This window comes from Astatotilapia calliptera, chromosome 3 (genome assembly GCF_900246225.1).
Source record: "Astatotilapia calliptera chromosome 3, fAstCal1.2, whole genome shotgun sequence".
NCBI classification, from domain to species: Eukaryota; Metazoa; Chordata; class Actinopteri; order Cichliformes; family Cichlidae; genus Astatotilapia; species Astatotilapia calliptera.
The window spans coordinates 33629348-33644953 of NC_039304.1; the positions used below are offsets into that span (position 1 = coordinate 33629348).

The following is a 15606-nucleotide window of genomic DNA, read 5'->3' on the forward strand; positions in this document are numbered from 1 at the left end:
TTCTTCTCCTCGTGTATAATCAGGGCCCATCTTTTCTTAATGAAGGTAGGGGCTGTAAAACAGTTGGGATTTACCTGCTGTTATTTTGGGAACTTTACTCATATAAAGTGCCTTGAGGCAATTACTGTTGTTATTTGATACAATATGAAAAAATGTGAGGTGTGAAAGTTTTTTCCTAAGGTTTTATGAATGTAAATATCTGGAAATTTTACACTTGGCATAAGGGACATTTCCTTTTACTCTTTTTAAGGTGAATTAGTGCAGCTGGGTGGTTCATTCTGGAGTGACAGTACCTGTGCCCAGAAGTGCACATGTACCTCAACAGGCCTGCAGTGCCGCAACCAGCCATGCTCCTTTTCACAGATCTGCAAGCCAGCTTCCTTCCAGTTCTCCTGTCAGACAGTGCCAAGAGGAACCTGCACCATAAGCGGTGATCCCCATTACTACACCTTTGATGACACAATGTTTCACTTCCAAGGCACTTGCACCTATGTTCTCTCTGAGCAATGTAATAGTGGGCTGCCCTACTACAGAGTAGAAGGCAAAAATGAGCACAGAGGAAGTACTCGAGTCTCTTTGACACGACTGGTGAAAGTGTATGTCTACAATGACACAATTGAACTTGTCAAAGGACGTCGTGGTCAGGCTAAGGTTGGTCATTTTGATTCTGGATAAATTCTACACTTTATGACCAGATATACTTTTCTCACTTGATATATTTGCTGGTTTTTTACAGGTTAACGGGAACTTTGCATCCACTCCATTCTCCCTTAGCAATGGCACCGTGCAGGTTTATGAGTCAGGTTTTTCTGTGTTTGTCAGCACTGACTTTGGTTTAGTGGTGTCTTATGACACAAATCATTATGTCCAGATCAGCTTGCCCTACGCTTACCAGAATGGTACATGCGGTCTTTGTGGAAACTTCAATGGCATTCGTAGAGATGACTTTCAAACTCGTGACGGTGAGGTTGTGAGCTCTGATGTGGTTTTTGCTAACAGCTGGCAAGCATCTGGAGATGATGAGCCTGGCTGTGGGCCACAGTGCGGAGGGCTGGACTGTGCTGTTTGCTCTGTAGAAGAGACAGCACTGTACAGCAACACTGACCACTGTGGTATCCTCAGCAGTAGTTCTGGACCTTTCGCTGCTTGCCATGAACAACTTCCTCCACAGTCCATTGTGGACAGTTGTGTGTATGATCTCTGTGTAGGAGAAGGGTACCAACCCATTCTCTGTCAAGCCTTAACTGTGTACGCAAGTCAGTGTCAACAAAGTGGTATTCAGCTACCAAGTTGGAGGAGACCTGGCTTTTGTGGTATGTTAATCACTTTAGTTTTTACATTATTTCAAAATATTATTGTATTAAAATTCCACTGATGTAAATATCGATGTTGTTCTCTTATGCCTAGAAATCCCATGTCCAGCCAACAGCCACTTTGAGTCTGAAGGCACAGGATGTCCACCTACCTGTGTTAATCCCAACTCTACCCATAACTGCCCTCTACCTCCCCAGGAAAGCTGCATCTGTGATTCAGGCTACATCCTCAGTGGTGGGGTCTGCGTCCCTCATGCTGAGTGTGGCTGCAGCTTTGAGGGCCGTTACTACCGCTCTGGACAAACTGTAATACTAGACGAAAACTGTGGGAGACGTTGTAGCTGCAGTTATGGCTCCATGACTTGCCACTCTCATGGTTGTGGCCCACTTGAATCATGCAGGGTGGAGGATGGAGAAAGAGGATGCAGACCAAATAGCTATGAAACATGCTGGATCAGAGGCCCAGGGTCATATCAGACATTTGATGGACTGACATACCAATATCCTGGGGCGTGTCGATTGACACTTGCCAAAGTTATGGGACTGTCCAGTCACCCACACTTCATGGTGACAGCAGAAAAAGTGCCAAGAGGCCAGCATGGTTTTGCACGAATTCTGCATTTTGAAGCAGAGGGGATACACGTATCTATTGAGATGGCAAGGAACAGTAAAGTGAAGGTAAGTGAATGGAACACTTGCTTAAAATTATGTTCTTCCTTTAATATTTATTTATGTGTACACGGACATAATACTGTTTAAGTCTTGTTAACTGCAAAAAACTGGATGATCCTGCAGGTTAACGGTCAGCTGATCAGGCTACCTTTCAGCACTCCATCCAACCGCATCCAAATCTTCCACAGCAGCATTTACAGTGTTATCATTCGCACCTCCTTTGCTGTAACTGTGCAGATAGTCTGGCCTCACTTTGTCCGTGTCACTGCTCCTGGTGTCTACAATGGTTCCCTGGGTGGACTCTGTGGTGACTACAATGGTCATCCACACGATGATTTCCGCACACCCAACGGTGTCCTGGTCAACAGCTCTCAGGACTTTGGAGACAGTTGGCGAGATGGCTCTCTGGCTGCTCACTGCATCGAAAGCATGAACCAAAATTCTACAACTAATTACAATTCTAGTCAGTACTGTGGCATTCTCAGCTCACCAGATGGGCCATTTGTACCCTGTTGGTCTGAGGTTGACCCAAGGCAGCAGGTGGATGTATGTGTGGAGATCATGAGGGGCTCTAACAATCCAGCATCAACTCTGTGTGACGTCCTACGAGATTATGCACTAATGTGTCAACAGAAGGGTGTTGCCTTAGGACAATGGAGAAATGCAACTGGCTGTGGTAAGCATTCACTTGTTTTTCAGTTAATTGTAGCCATGATTTCCAAATATTTAAAAATTCTTTTTTTAATATTAAACTTTTTGTTTTTCTCCAGCACTAACCTGCCTGTCAAACAGCCATTATGAACTCTGTGGAACCTCTTGTCCTTCTGCTTGCCCCAGCCTCTCTTTCCCCTTCACCTGTGATACTGTGTGCCAGGAGGGCTGTCAGTGTAACAGTGGTTTTATCCTCAATGGTGACCAGTGCGTTCCACCAACATCTTGTGGATGCTATCATCAAGGACGCTATCACCAAGGTGGTGAGCAGTTCTGGGATGGTGAAGAATGTCAGAGCTTGTGTACCTGTAACGGAAATACAGGGAACGTCCACTGTACTCCCAACTCCTGTGGGCCCCAGGAGTCCTGCCGTGTGGTGGAGGGTGAGTTGGGCTGCCATCCCAACCCCCATGGCACATGCTCTGCCTCTGGAGACCCTCACTACATCACCTTTGATCGTAAAGCCTATGACTTCCAAGGAACCTGCCGCTATGTTCTGGTGACCCTCTGTAATGCCACTGATGAGCTCAATCAGTTTTCAGTGGAAGCTAAGAATGAGGCATTGAATGGGCGTCCACTTTCAACAGTAGCTGAAGTTTTTGTGAATGTGTGGGGCTATGACGTGCATATGTCAAGGGACAGAAGAGGTTTGGTACAAGTAAGTAGATATGATATTACAGATTAGATGACTGCAATGAATAATTTCAGATTCATGAAGTAAACGGCTGCTACATGTTTTAGGGATATTTTTACTACTGTCAAAGAAAAAATAACAATTAAAAAGTAGAAAAACTACCCACTGATTTTCTTTGCGTATCTCTTCTAGGTGAATGGAGTAACTAGAAATTTACCTATTGTCTTGAATGAAGGTAACGTTTCTATCTACGCAACAGGATCTCGTATAGTTGCCAGCACTAATTTCGGCTTGAGTGTTACCTATAATGGATATAGTGCAGTGTTTATCTCCGTACCACCAAATTACAGGTACACTTCCCACCCATCAAAGCTACAGTATTTATTGTTTGACATGCTTTAAAAAACAGGATAATCCCAGCTATATAAATAATTTATTTACTAATAATTTATCCTTATGAAACTAACACAAGGTCTATTGTTAACTATTGTCATCAACAGAGAAAAAATATGTGGACTTTGTGGAAATTTCAATGGAAATCCAAATGATGACTTTCACACACCATCTGGAACGATAGTCACATCTCCAGATGAGTTTGGGAGAGCCTGGAAGGTGCCAGGCAACTACACGTGCAATGATGGCTGTGGCTCCTCCTGTCCACAGTGTGCCAATGAACAGCCTGCTAGAGATCAGTGTGACGTGATACAGGCAGCTGATGGGCCCTTCAGTTTCTGTCACGAGGAGGTGGACCCGGCACCATATTTCAACGACTGTCTGTTTGACGTATGTTTGTCAGGAAATCAAGGCCACGATCTCATGTGCAGTGCCATTGAATCATATGTCAGTGCCTGTCAGTCTGCTAATGTTCGTATCTATCCGTGGAGGGAGAACACCACCTGCAGTGAGTCAACATGTTGTTTTATTATATTTATATCTAAATTTACAAGAAATTTGCTAACCACTTAACTAATTTGACAACACTCATTATATCCAGATTGTATTACATTAAAAGTGGTATGTCTCACTATTGCCATTTTTTGCTTTTCTCATTATTAAGCATTGGACTGTCCAGCCAACAGCCATTATGAGTTGTGCGGTACTGACTGTGGCCACACCTGTGCCAGTAGCATTGATGAAACCTGTGAGCAGTTCTGCTCTGAGGGATGTTTCTGTGATGAAGGCTTCATCAAGAGTGGGACCAGGTGTGTCCCAGTGGAAAGCTGTGGCTGCCAGTATGATGGATTCTACTATGATGTAAGACATATTAAAGTCAATAATAATATGACAATATTGAGGTAACAAGGTGGAGATAAGAAGATATAAATAGAGACATAGCAAATAATTGTGATCTAGTGAGTACATTTCATATATACTAACCTGATAATAATAGGGTAATAACCCACTAATATGATTTTAGGATTTAATTTATTAGGATACCATTCCCATATTGCCATAATGCTGGAATCTTTCCTGCCTCAACCACCAGCATTCTTCTTCTTTGTTTGAAGGCAGAACGATGCTCTAACTCTTTAAACTGCAGTTTAAAATAAAATAAAATAAAATGCTATTGCTAAATAAATGAATGCATTAAACAATCAGTTGAAGATTATACAGCTACATCAGCGTGATTAAATACATTTTTCATGCAACTCTGTTCCACATATTTATTGAAATTTCAGCATTTAGCATCTGTCTTCTCTGTGGGAGAAAGATTAACAGTTACAACTGGTTGCTCTGTCGCAATATTTAGTATATTATTAATTGCAGTTTGCAGTGATCTAGCAATTACTACACTAAATCACCTACAATTAATGAAAAAAAAATTCAAAATGGTATTTTAAGATCTATATTTGTTGTATCATTTTGGCTATGATTTGGTGTGGTGTGATTCCAGAGGTGGGTAGTAACGAGCTACATTTACTCCGTTACATTTACTTGAGTAAGTTTTTGAAAAAAAGGTACTTTTTAAGTACCTTTTTTTCACGATACTTTTTACTTTTACTTGAGTACATTTATGAAGAAGAAACGGTACTTTTACTCCGCTACATTTGCAAAATTCGACTCGTTACTTTAAAAAAAAAATTAGTTTAACACATTAGATAACATGCCGTCAGTGGAGTTTCCGGTAACTTTTTCACCAATCAGATGTGGCCATGCAGTCACATGACCAGTTTGAAACCGTGGCGGTCGAAGCGTTTCAAAGTAGCGACACACGGAAAGAAGAAATATGATGGCAGAGTCTACGCTAGAGCTGAAGAGGATGAACACCCTTGGCCTCACATACAAAGAATGTTTCGCTTAAAAGCAGCACAAAAGAACAGCTATGTCTTCAGTGAGAGCCGAAACAACAACTTTTCAGCGTGAAACAACTCAATTCGTGTAACCTGAGGAATCGGTAAGTTTTCTCTAAATATCTTTTTAGCTGTGGTTAGCTGGATGTCAGTCTTATGTTACAGCAGCTGTGTCTAGCTCGAGCTGCGAGTCATATTTTCGGCGCTACGTTGTAGTGAGATAAGTTTGTGGGTGTTTTGTGCAGCATCAGCTGTCCTTTTAACTGCTCGCTGGTTAGCTAGCGTGAGCTATAAGCTAACAGCTAGCCTGGTTAATGACGCTGGAGTTCAACGCACATGCAAACAGCTCGTCTCTACTGCTTTAACTGTTAAAACAGAAAGCAATACTGCGACTGACGGGGTTTATTATGTGAAACAGCAGCTTGTTTAGTTTAAACAGTTTGCATTAAGCTGGGCAAACACTGTGCAATTTTTTTTCAGTCTCGTTATTCTGCTCCTGCTCAAACTGTACAAATAAGTCGCAGAGGTTAGAAGTTCATAGGTCACGATGCAGGGTCTCACACTATACGGCCTGATGCTCTGATGCGACCTGACCTGTGCGTCCATAACATGAAGCTTATCATACAAAATCTGTCCTTCGCTCTCCCTCTCTCTGTCTTACAGACACAATAATTTTGTGAGGCCACATTGAAAAGCCTCGGATACAGAAGCGTAGAGCTGCCACCGGGGCAAAAGAAAAATAGAGCTATATCACGTTATAACATGAAAGGTTTATTGTTCTAACAATATACCTTTCATGTTTGAACAATATAATATCACGTTATTACAATATACATAATTATCACGTTCGTACAATATAAATATTATATTGTATGAACGTGATATTATATTGTTCAAACATGAAAGGTATATTGCACGAACATGAAAAGTATATTGTTAGAACAATAAACGTTTTACGTTATAACATGATATAGCTCTATTTTTCTTTTGCCTGGGTGGCATCTCTACGCTTATGTACTGGGATGAGCTTGCCTCCATCTCTTGTGTCCAGATCACACGCTGCACTGCCGTGCTGCTCCACCTTTTCTCTTTCATTTCTGTGTTTGTGCGTGCGCAGTGTGATAGGCGACAGGATTTCAAACTGGTTTGATTATCATGCGACCATACGATTGATGATTGGGAGCTGGTCGTGAGGTGTTAACTGCTTTTCGTTACCCCATGTATACTACACGATGGACACACGATTAAGGGCAAGACACGGGCCGATCCCCAAAACGGTTGCACGGCTGAAAAATCGTCTCAAAATGTGCCAAAAATCGCACAGTGTACGGCCAGCTTTTGGAGGCTAGCTCCAAACAAACATCTGCAGCTTGGCAGTGTATACAGCACTATAATGACCAGACCAAATTTTTTTGAAAACCATACATCTTTCCACAGGTCTCCACTTCATCAGACGTCACCTAGACACAGAGCTGGGTGAGGCCAGCACAAACAGCAGCCTAACCGACAAAGATGATGGATCCATAAGGTCAGGAAATCCAGAAGCAGTGGAGCTGGAGAGGTACCTTTCATGTCCATTCACTGGAGGTATGGATGTATTGCATGGCTTTCCTCAGATCAAGAAGCTGTTGATCAAAGTCAATACAGCTCTTCCTGCATCTGCAGCCTGTGAGAGACTTTTTAGTCATGCAGGACTCCTGTTCACTGCCAAACGGTCACAGCTTCACAGCAAGAACCTTGAGAGCCAACTGCTGCTGAAGCTGAACCATCATTTCACTTACTGAAGAAACAATTTATGGTAAAGTGAGCCATACACATATGTACATCCACATAGTGGAAATTTGTATTTGTCTTTTATAATTAGTTTTACTCTGATTTCAATGTTTATTTGTGAGTGTAGTTTTTACGTTTTTACATATTACATTGTGTTAATCCACTGTCTATACTTCAGGGTATTTTAGTATACAAAGAACATTTTATAGTTTTGTTAGAATGTCTATTCCTGTGGAATTTTAGCACAGATGTGTTGTGTGTGTGTGTGTGTTTTTTTGTTTTTTTTTTTATTCCTGCTGTCCGCCTTGGGAATAAACTTCCTGATTATATCTGTTGCATCTCTGTGTCATTTGTTTCTGATTTACTTAATCCCTTCTTGTATTTAAAAGAACCACCCCTAGTATGACATTCTGGCGCATCAGCTGTAGTCTGTTATGTTGAAGTTGCCTCGTTCTAATGTTTTCTCTGAGGCTGCTGTAAATGCGAATATATTTACTGTGGGTTTTGCTTGAAAAAGATTTACATTGTGAAAAACTGAAATCTTGAAATTAGAATTGTTGTGCCTTATTTTGTGGATCTTTTTACATATATTCCCTTTGAAAATACTAAAATTTGTATATTTATTTATTTTTGTTTGTCTCATAGCATTTATGTATAAAATAAATCAGACAAACAGTTACTCGTAGGGGTGGGTTTTTATAATCGATTCATCGATTAAAATTGATTCTGGCTTGGATAACGTAAAATCGATTCATTAAAATCCTGAATCGATTTTTTAATATAAATTTATTTTGCCCAAAATGCCAGAATCTCAGCTGACATCTCACAAAATTTCAAGAACCACCAAACAGTTAAGACAGTAAATGAGAGCAGGTACAGGGATTCTGCACATAGACTTAAACACACAGCGCGACCTGCGGATCAGAATTAGTTAGATGTTGCCTTTCTCACGGTCGGGGCTGAGAGCCGACAGCTCGCTGATTCTGATCTGTGGGCGGGTCCGCGCTTTGTGTTCACGCCCTTTATGCGCTGATTCTAAAGCTGTTAGTTTGATCTCTCTCCAAACAATATTGATCGAACCAGCAGCAAAAAAAGATCCAAACGCTTCACATAAACATCGTCATGAATTCACTCTGACTTTTACTGTTTTGCTTCCATCGCGATGCGCAGCTCTCTCTCTCCCTCTCTCTCTCTCTTCAAGAACAGTTTCCCTTTCTTCATTATTCGCTTGCTTGTTACGCACAAGTCTACTGTTGTTTACAGCGCTGTCGGCCGCTGTTTTTTTCCCTTTTACATTCTTCCAAAAAGAAAACCTCATTTCTGCTGTTCAATACTGAACAAATTTAAACTTTTTAAAATTATTCAAAATGCAAAACGCTTAGCCGTGTCTCTAATAAAACCGCTGTAATGTCAGAGGTAATGTTCATATGTTGATTAATGGTTTTCTTTCGTTTTTGATGTACTGCAGAATATTTTTATAAAATCCCAGGCCAGGAAAATCACCTTCATGTTTTTCTGTGTTTTATCTTCAGTTACTTTGACACAAAGGCATCTGCTGTGGCACTCACACCTTTGATAAAGTCTTGCGTGTGTCAGCTTCCTTTTTATTGATACAAAAATATGTAAATGTACTGATCTGAATTATAATATTTCTGACTGTCAAAGTTTCCCAGATTTAAATCAAATCGAATCGAATTAAATCGAATCGTGGATCGAATCGATTCGGGACCTTGTGAATCGGAATTGAATCGATTCTAGAAATCAGTGACGAGACCCAGCCCTAGTTACTCGCTACTTACTCAGTACTTGAGTAGCCTTTTCACCAAGTACTTTTTTACTCTTACTCGAGTAACTTTTTTGACGACTACTTTTCACTTTTACTTGAGTAATAATATTTTAAAGTAATGATACTCTTACTTGAGTACAATTTTTGGATAAGCGACCCACCTCTGTGTGATTCACAGGCTGGCGAGTCCTTCTGGACAGACGGTTGCTCCCAGAGATGTGAATGTCACGCTCCAAATGACCTGCGATGTTCTGCCTCGTCTTGCACTCCTGAACAGCAGTGCTCCATCAGAGACGGCCAGCTGGGCTGTTACGATGCCATGTCCACCTGCACTGTGTGGGGGGATCCACACTACATCACCTTTGATGGAGCAGTGGCTCATTTCCAGGGAACTTGCTCCTACATCATTGCTGAGAGCACAAACCATGGCACTAACGAAACACAGTTTCAGGTGATAGCCACCAACAATCACCGTGGAAACAATCGTGTATCATTTGTGTCTGCAGTGGACATATACCTCTCAAATCATCCAGAAAGTGTGCACATCAGGATTGGACCCAATAAAAGAGTAACGGTAAACTATCTATCACTTTTAAGATGAACAGCATTCTACTTTGTCTAATTTGCACAAAAGTAACAACACACACTTATTGCATCTCTTGTCCTCTCAGGTAAATGGAAATGATGCTTCTCTTCCCACCACAGTGGGAATCTTAGCTCAGGTGGTAAGGCAGGGAAGCTACATAGTGGTTGATGCCTCTGACTTGCTAGTCCAGTTTGATGGTCAGAGCACTTTACTGGTCAGACTGGGCCAAAACCGTCATGACAGAGTCACAGGGATGTGTGGAAACTCTAACAATGATCCTTCAGATGACAAAGTCTTACCCAATGGCACACTGGCACAAAACGATAATTATTTTGGGCACAGCTGGAAGTCACCCACCAGCCAACCAGGGTGAGTTGCAATGGAAATCACTATTGATGCTTCAACAAGGCAGTAGCTGATGGCAGTATGATTTGTCTTTTCCAGATGTGGCTCCACTGATGAAGATGATGATGGACTGAATGACTGTACCTTTAGAGAAGAATATTCCCAACTCTGCAGTGTCATCACCAACACTACTGGCCCATTCAGCACCTGCCACCTGCACTCTGACCCCGAGCCATTTTTCTCTTCCTGTGTCTACGACCTCTGCCTCTACACTCCAGCCAATGGCATGCTGTGTTCCGCTGTCTCCGCCTATGAGAAAACCTGCTCTGTTCTGGGGCTAGACATCCTTGACTGGCGCTCTGCTTTGCATTGTGGTATGTTTGTACTGCTCAAATAAGACATTTAATACAAATTTAAATCATTGCCATTCATCACTGATGATCCTTTCTCTGTGTCTGCAGAGGAGTCAGACCCCTGTGAAAAGCTGGACTGCACAGAGCACGAGTGGTGTGGTGAGAAGGACGGTGTCTATGGCTGCTTCTGTAATGAGCACCACCATCGGCCAAACAATGAGAGCTACGGTGCGGGCTAACTAAAACCTTCAGCAGTATCTGTAGTGTATTTATTGCATTAGTCAGCCTTTATATTAAGCAGTCAAGTCACCAAAGGTCTTATCAGCCAAATTAGTATTGATGACTCAGCTTTAAAGAAAATATCATGCTATAACGAGTCAGATTGTGTTTCTCTCTCCTTCTTAGACTCGTCCATCACTTGTGTCGGTAGGTCTGGCACCATATCTCTGTCCCGCTGTCAGCTGTTTGAGGCCGGCTTCCACTCTGATGCCCTCCATCTTCGAGATGAATCCTGCAACGGGACTCTTGAGGAGGGTCGACTGGTTTTCCACTTCAACAATGATGACCAGCTTTGTGGGACAATGCTGAGGGTGAAATTAGTACATTGAAGGAAGCTTCTGGGCAGCATTTTTAATTTTTGAATGTATGCCTAAAATGTTTTGTCTTCTTACTCTTAAGAGCAACGGGACCCACTTCAGTTATGAGAACACCATCAGCGGGGATGTGGACCCTCATGATGGCCTCGTAAGTCGTGAGAAGAGCATCCACCTGCATTTCTCCTGTGACTATCCTTTGACCCAGGCACTGTCTATGGATGTTGGTTATATGACATTGTGGTTGCTACTTTTCCAAAGGTACATAGCTCGCTGAACTTTATAGAAATCTCAGTGTTTGTCTTCACTACTAAATGACCATGTGAATCATTATCATTTTACCCTGTCTTTGTTTAATAAAAACATTGTTCTATTGTGCTTTTTGTACACCGACTCTGTCACCTCAATTTGTTTTGATCATTTCCAATTGCTATCTGCAATATGTTCTAATTGGTGGTTGAATGCTTTTATATGTAATTTCTTCTAGGCTGTATCACCCTATCTTTGTACTGCTGTTTACTTAAGAGTTAGAGTGCTTTTCTATTAATGCATTAACTGTGTATTCCCCTCATTTGTGTTACATATTTTTGTATATATTTTGCTACAGATTGCACACACACCTGACCACTTTATGAATTCCAAATCCTGAAAACATCTTGTTTTATCATGTTTTCCTGTAGCATTGTAAACAAGAGACTTGTATCTGGTCTGGGCCATTATCATTTAAGGATGATACCCTACTGGGACCCTGGCTTCCACTTCCCTTTGACCAGAAACAGAAATTTAGAAATGGAAATAGATGAAATATCACGATAGAATATGGGTAAAACGCGCATGCGCGGTGCCTTTGTTTTTCATACACACATGGCCAAAAAAGCACGGCCGCAACGGAGAATGAAGAGGTGGAAAGCGGATTGTTGAGTGAAATGGATGAACCAGAATTTTTTTTTTAAAAATGGTGCAGCTTCACTGGTTTGGTGTTTGTCCGTCAGATACACAGCAAAGAACATTTTTTTGTAGAACATTCAAGGGGGCCATCATTATTGCTGTATTTGTCAGACTAAGGTGCTCGTAAATCTGGGAGTAATCTGGGTCCTAAACTCCGGCTCTTCAGGTCCCAAAGTCAAACAAACACTGCAGCATCACTGAGAGTTAAAAGCTGTCTAAATTCTTTCATCTTTAATAAAACGATCAGCATTGCTGCTTTATCAGGTGTAACTATGAAGTTTAACATACAGGCATCCATGAAAACAGAATTTATTACATTTAACGGAGTTAGAAGTTAGCAGGAAGTTAGCGGAAGTTAGCTCGCTAGTTTCGCTAGTTACACAAGCATGATATAGCATGTTCTGACCAGAGGTCGGTCGAGCATCCAAAAATTGTACTCAAGAGTAGCATTACTTTAAAATATTATTACTCAAGTAAAAGTGAAAAGTAGTCTTCAAAAACATTACTCAAGTAAGAGTAAAAAAGTACTTGGTGAAAAGACTACTCAAGTAGCGAGTAAATGTCTGATTTATTTTATAAATAAATGCTATCAGACAAACAAAAATAAATAAATATACAAATTTTAGTATTTTCAACAGGAAACAAAATTTTTTCCAAATTTCAGTTTTTCGCAACATCAAGCTTTTTTCACCAATGCCTACAGTAAATAATATAAACTAGTGATGGGATTTCCGGCTCTTTTTAGAGATCCGGCTCTTTCGGTTCGGCTCACTAAAAAGAGCCGGCTCTTTCGGCTCCGAACCGGCTCTTCAGGTTGTTTTGTTGCTTTAATTAATTTATTATTAACAATAATATAAAATTATGCACAAAAGGAATTACTAACGTAAAAACAAGTGGTTTTATTTATATATGTTTATATATAAATATATGCGGTGGCCCCTAGAGACAAAACACGTATAAACTCCAAAACACATTTCTAGCATGAACTGAACTTCCAAAGCAGAGCTACTAGATCACTTAAATCACACAATTGAAAGCATGTGTGTATTGTTTGTGTATTTATACACAGGCACTCATATATATATTCAAATAATTTAAAAAAAAGTTCATTTACCTGTTATTACCACACACCAAATCCGGTCGTTGGTACTTGCTGGCTTGTGTAGCCACAAGATAACAAAGGCTCAACACTGTGCCCAGCATCCTGGAGCACTTCTGTTGTCTTTTGTACGTGTTTTGAGTTTTTATGTGCTTCTGAGTTTTTATATGCTTCTGAATTTTTACGTGCTTCGGAGTTTGTACGTGTTTTGGAGTTTTTACGTGTTTTGGAGTTTGTACGTGTTTTTACGTGTTTTGGAGTTTGTACATGCTTCAGAGTTCGTACGTGATTTGAAGTTTGTATGTGCTTTGTCTCTAGGGGCCACCGTAAATATACTTTTATTTATTCACTCCACATAAAATTTAATAAATAAATCATATAATACAAAAATCAACTATTCACATTTCAAGTTTTAACTATTTAAATTTTCAGCTTTTTCCTTTCACAAATTTAAAGTGAAAAGAACACAAAACACTGCAAACCACAACACAATTAAATATAAATTATAATATGAAAACTAAAAGAACATGCACATTCTCTGTCATATGGACCTGCATGAATAAACTTTCTCAATCCTTTATCATCTGCAACCGAAAATAGTTGTGGATGATTACTATACCTTTCTAATGTTGTTGTCCCTGCCTCTCTTTCTCTCTCTCTGGCTCTGTTCCTGTGCTACTGAGTGTAACTACCGCCCCTCCCCCCTCTGCCCAGCGTAAAGCACAAGGCTCGCGTGCAGAGTGAAGCGGAAAAAAAGTGCGAGAGAGAGGCTGAGAGAAAGAAAAAAAAAAAAAAACCCACGTGACGGCTCGCGATAAGGAGCCGGCTCGCGTCGTTCACGTCAAAGAGCCGGCTCTAACGCTGTGTTCACACCGAACGCGATGGACGCGAATAAAACGCCCCAAACGCCCCTAATTTGACGCGTGTACATTCGCGTCTCAACGCGTGTCCAAGAAAAATCCATCGCGCGTCAAAATATGATATTTTGACGCGCGTGAACCGGAAATGTGGGAGGGAGTTGTGCCAGACTGGTATCTTTGCAAGATGGCAGCTATCGAGCTAGCGCTTGAAGAGAGAGTCTCCCTTCTCTATGTACTGTGGAGAGCAGAGCAGCGGCGTAAAAGACGTCCTCGCCGTACCTGGGTCCATCAGGTCCTCCAGAGGCATGAGCAGTTTGGTGAGTTTCACCACTTGCTCCAGGAGCTGCGCCTGGATGACGGCCGATTCCAGCGCTATCACCGTCGGCCAGTTTGAGGACCTGCTTTCCCTCGTCGGTCCCAGCATCGCCCGCTTAAACACCAACTACAGACGCTCAATCCCACCTGCAGAGCGCCTGTCCGTCTGCCTGAGGTTAGTAAAACTATTTAATACGGTAGTCCTTTATTGATATCTGTGCTAATATGCTAATCCATCCAGTTATACACTGCTAACATGGATGTGCTATGCTAACAGTGAATGCTCTCGGTGTTTACTGAAAGCAAACTGTGGTACAAAGACGACTGTTTATAATATTTCTAGTGATACTCAGAAGCTCTCATCAAGTCCCGATTTAATTCGATTTATGCTGTTATCAGTGTTTGAATGATAGCATGGCTGTGGTGTCACATCAATGTATGCGCTCGGTGTTTGCTGATATCAAACTGTAGCATTAGCACCACTGAGTTAACCTTTGTAGTGATACTCACTCCTTTTTATTTAGACCTGGTTTAATTCTGGGATAGTTGAATATTTGTATATAATCCCTGCAGCTGTCAGACTCTATAGCAGGGGTCACAGCCTTTATTAAAACAGAGTTAGATAAAACTGAACAGTTTGGTTCATCTCTAGTTACATGGTTCTATCTTGATAAGCTGTCTTATCACAGATTAATTTCTCAAAAATATTAATGATTTAAGCAAGGAAAGGGCTACATGTCAACATACAACTCTTTATTTCTATTAATGTCTCACTTCATTCCTACCTGATTGACATGTTTAGGAATTATGAGTGATTGGCTCACTGTAGTTGTGAAAGTTGCTACCAATCAAATTATGATATGTTAAAGTTAAAACAAAACACAACTGTTTTAGATATTATCTAATATACATTTTGTAATTATCCTTATAATTACAAAATGTTTTATGTAAGATTTAAGTTTTGTGATTTATATCTGACATCACAAAAGTATTTTGGAATTTGAATAATGTATTTTGTAACTGCAGTACACATAATACTGATTTTGAACAATTTTGTCCAGGTTCCTTGTCACCGGGGACTCCTTCAGGACCATCGCGTTCAGTTTCAGAGTCGGTGTGTCCACGGTGAGCCAGATCACCCCCCAGGCAGCGACGTCCATCTGGGACTGTCTAGTGGACGACTTCATGGCTGTGCCTTCACCTGGAGACTGGCGGTCCATCACAGAGGGATTCCAGGAGCGCTGGAACTTTCCTCTGTGCTGTGCAGCTCTGGATGGGAAGCACGTCCAGACAAAGGCACCCCATATATCATATAGGAGACACACAC

The 15606-nt window shown here is 41.1% G+C and overlaps 1 protein-coding gene across 1 annotated transcript in view; it reads left to right on the plus strand.

Moving 5' to 3' along the window:
• The window catches only part of LOC113019362 (alpha-tectorin-like), a 29739-nt gene extending 18304 nt beyond the window's left edge, over positions 1-11435 (plus strand). Inside the window, exons 7-20 of the mRNA XM_026163024.1 lie at positions 251-651; positions 737-1313; positions 1408-1991; positions 2109-2661; positions 2756-3354; positions 3523-3680; positions 3831-4231; positions 4388-4584; positions 9359-9754; positions 9852-10135; positions 10211-10485; positions 10573-10692; positions 10870-11054; positions 11143-11435. Coding sequence (XP_026018809.1) covers positions 251-651; positions 737-1313; positions 1408-1991; positions 2109-2661; positions 2756-3354; positions 3523-3680; positions 3831-4231; positions 4388-4584; positions 9359-9754; positions 9852-10135; positions 10211-10485; positions 10573-10692; positions 10870-11054; positions 11143-11334 — 4922 coding nt within the window. The 3' untranslated portion in view covers positions 11335-11435. The remainder of the gene's footprint in view (positions 1-250; positions 652-736; positions 1314-1407; positions 1992-2108; positions 2662-2755; positions 3355-3522; positions 3681-3830; positions 4232-4387; positions 4585-9358; positions 9755-9851; positions 10136-10210; positions 10486-10572; positions 10693-10869; positions 11055-11142) is intronic.
• The last annotated feature ends 4171 nt before the right edge of the window (positions 11436-15606 follow it).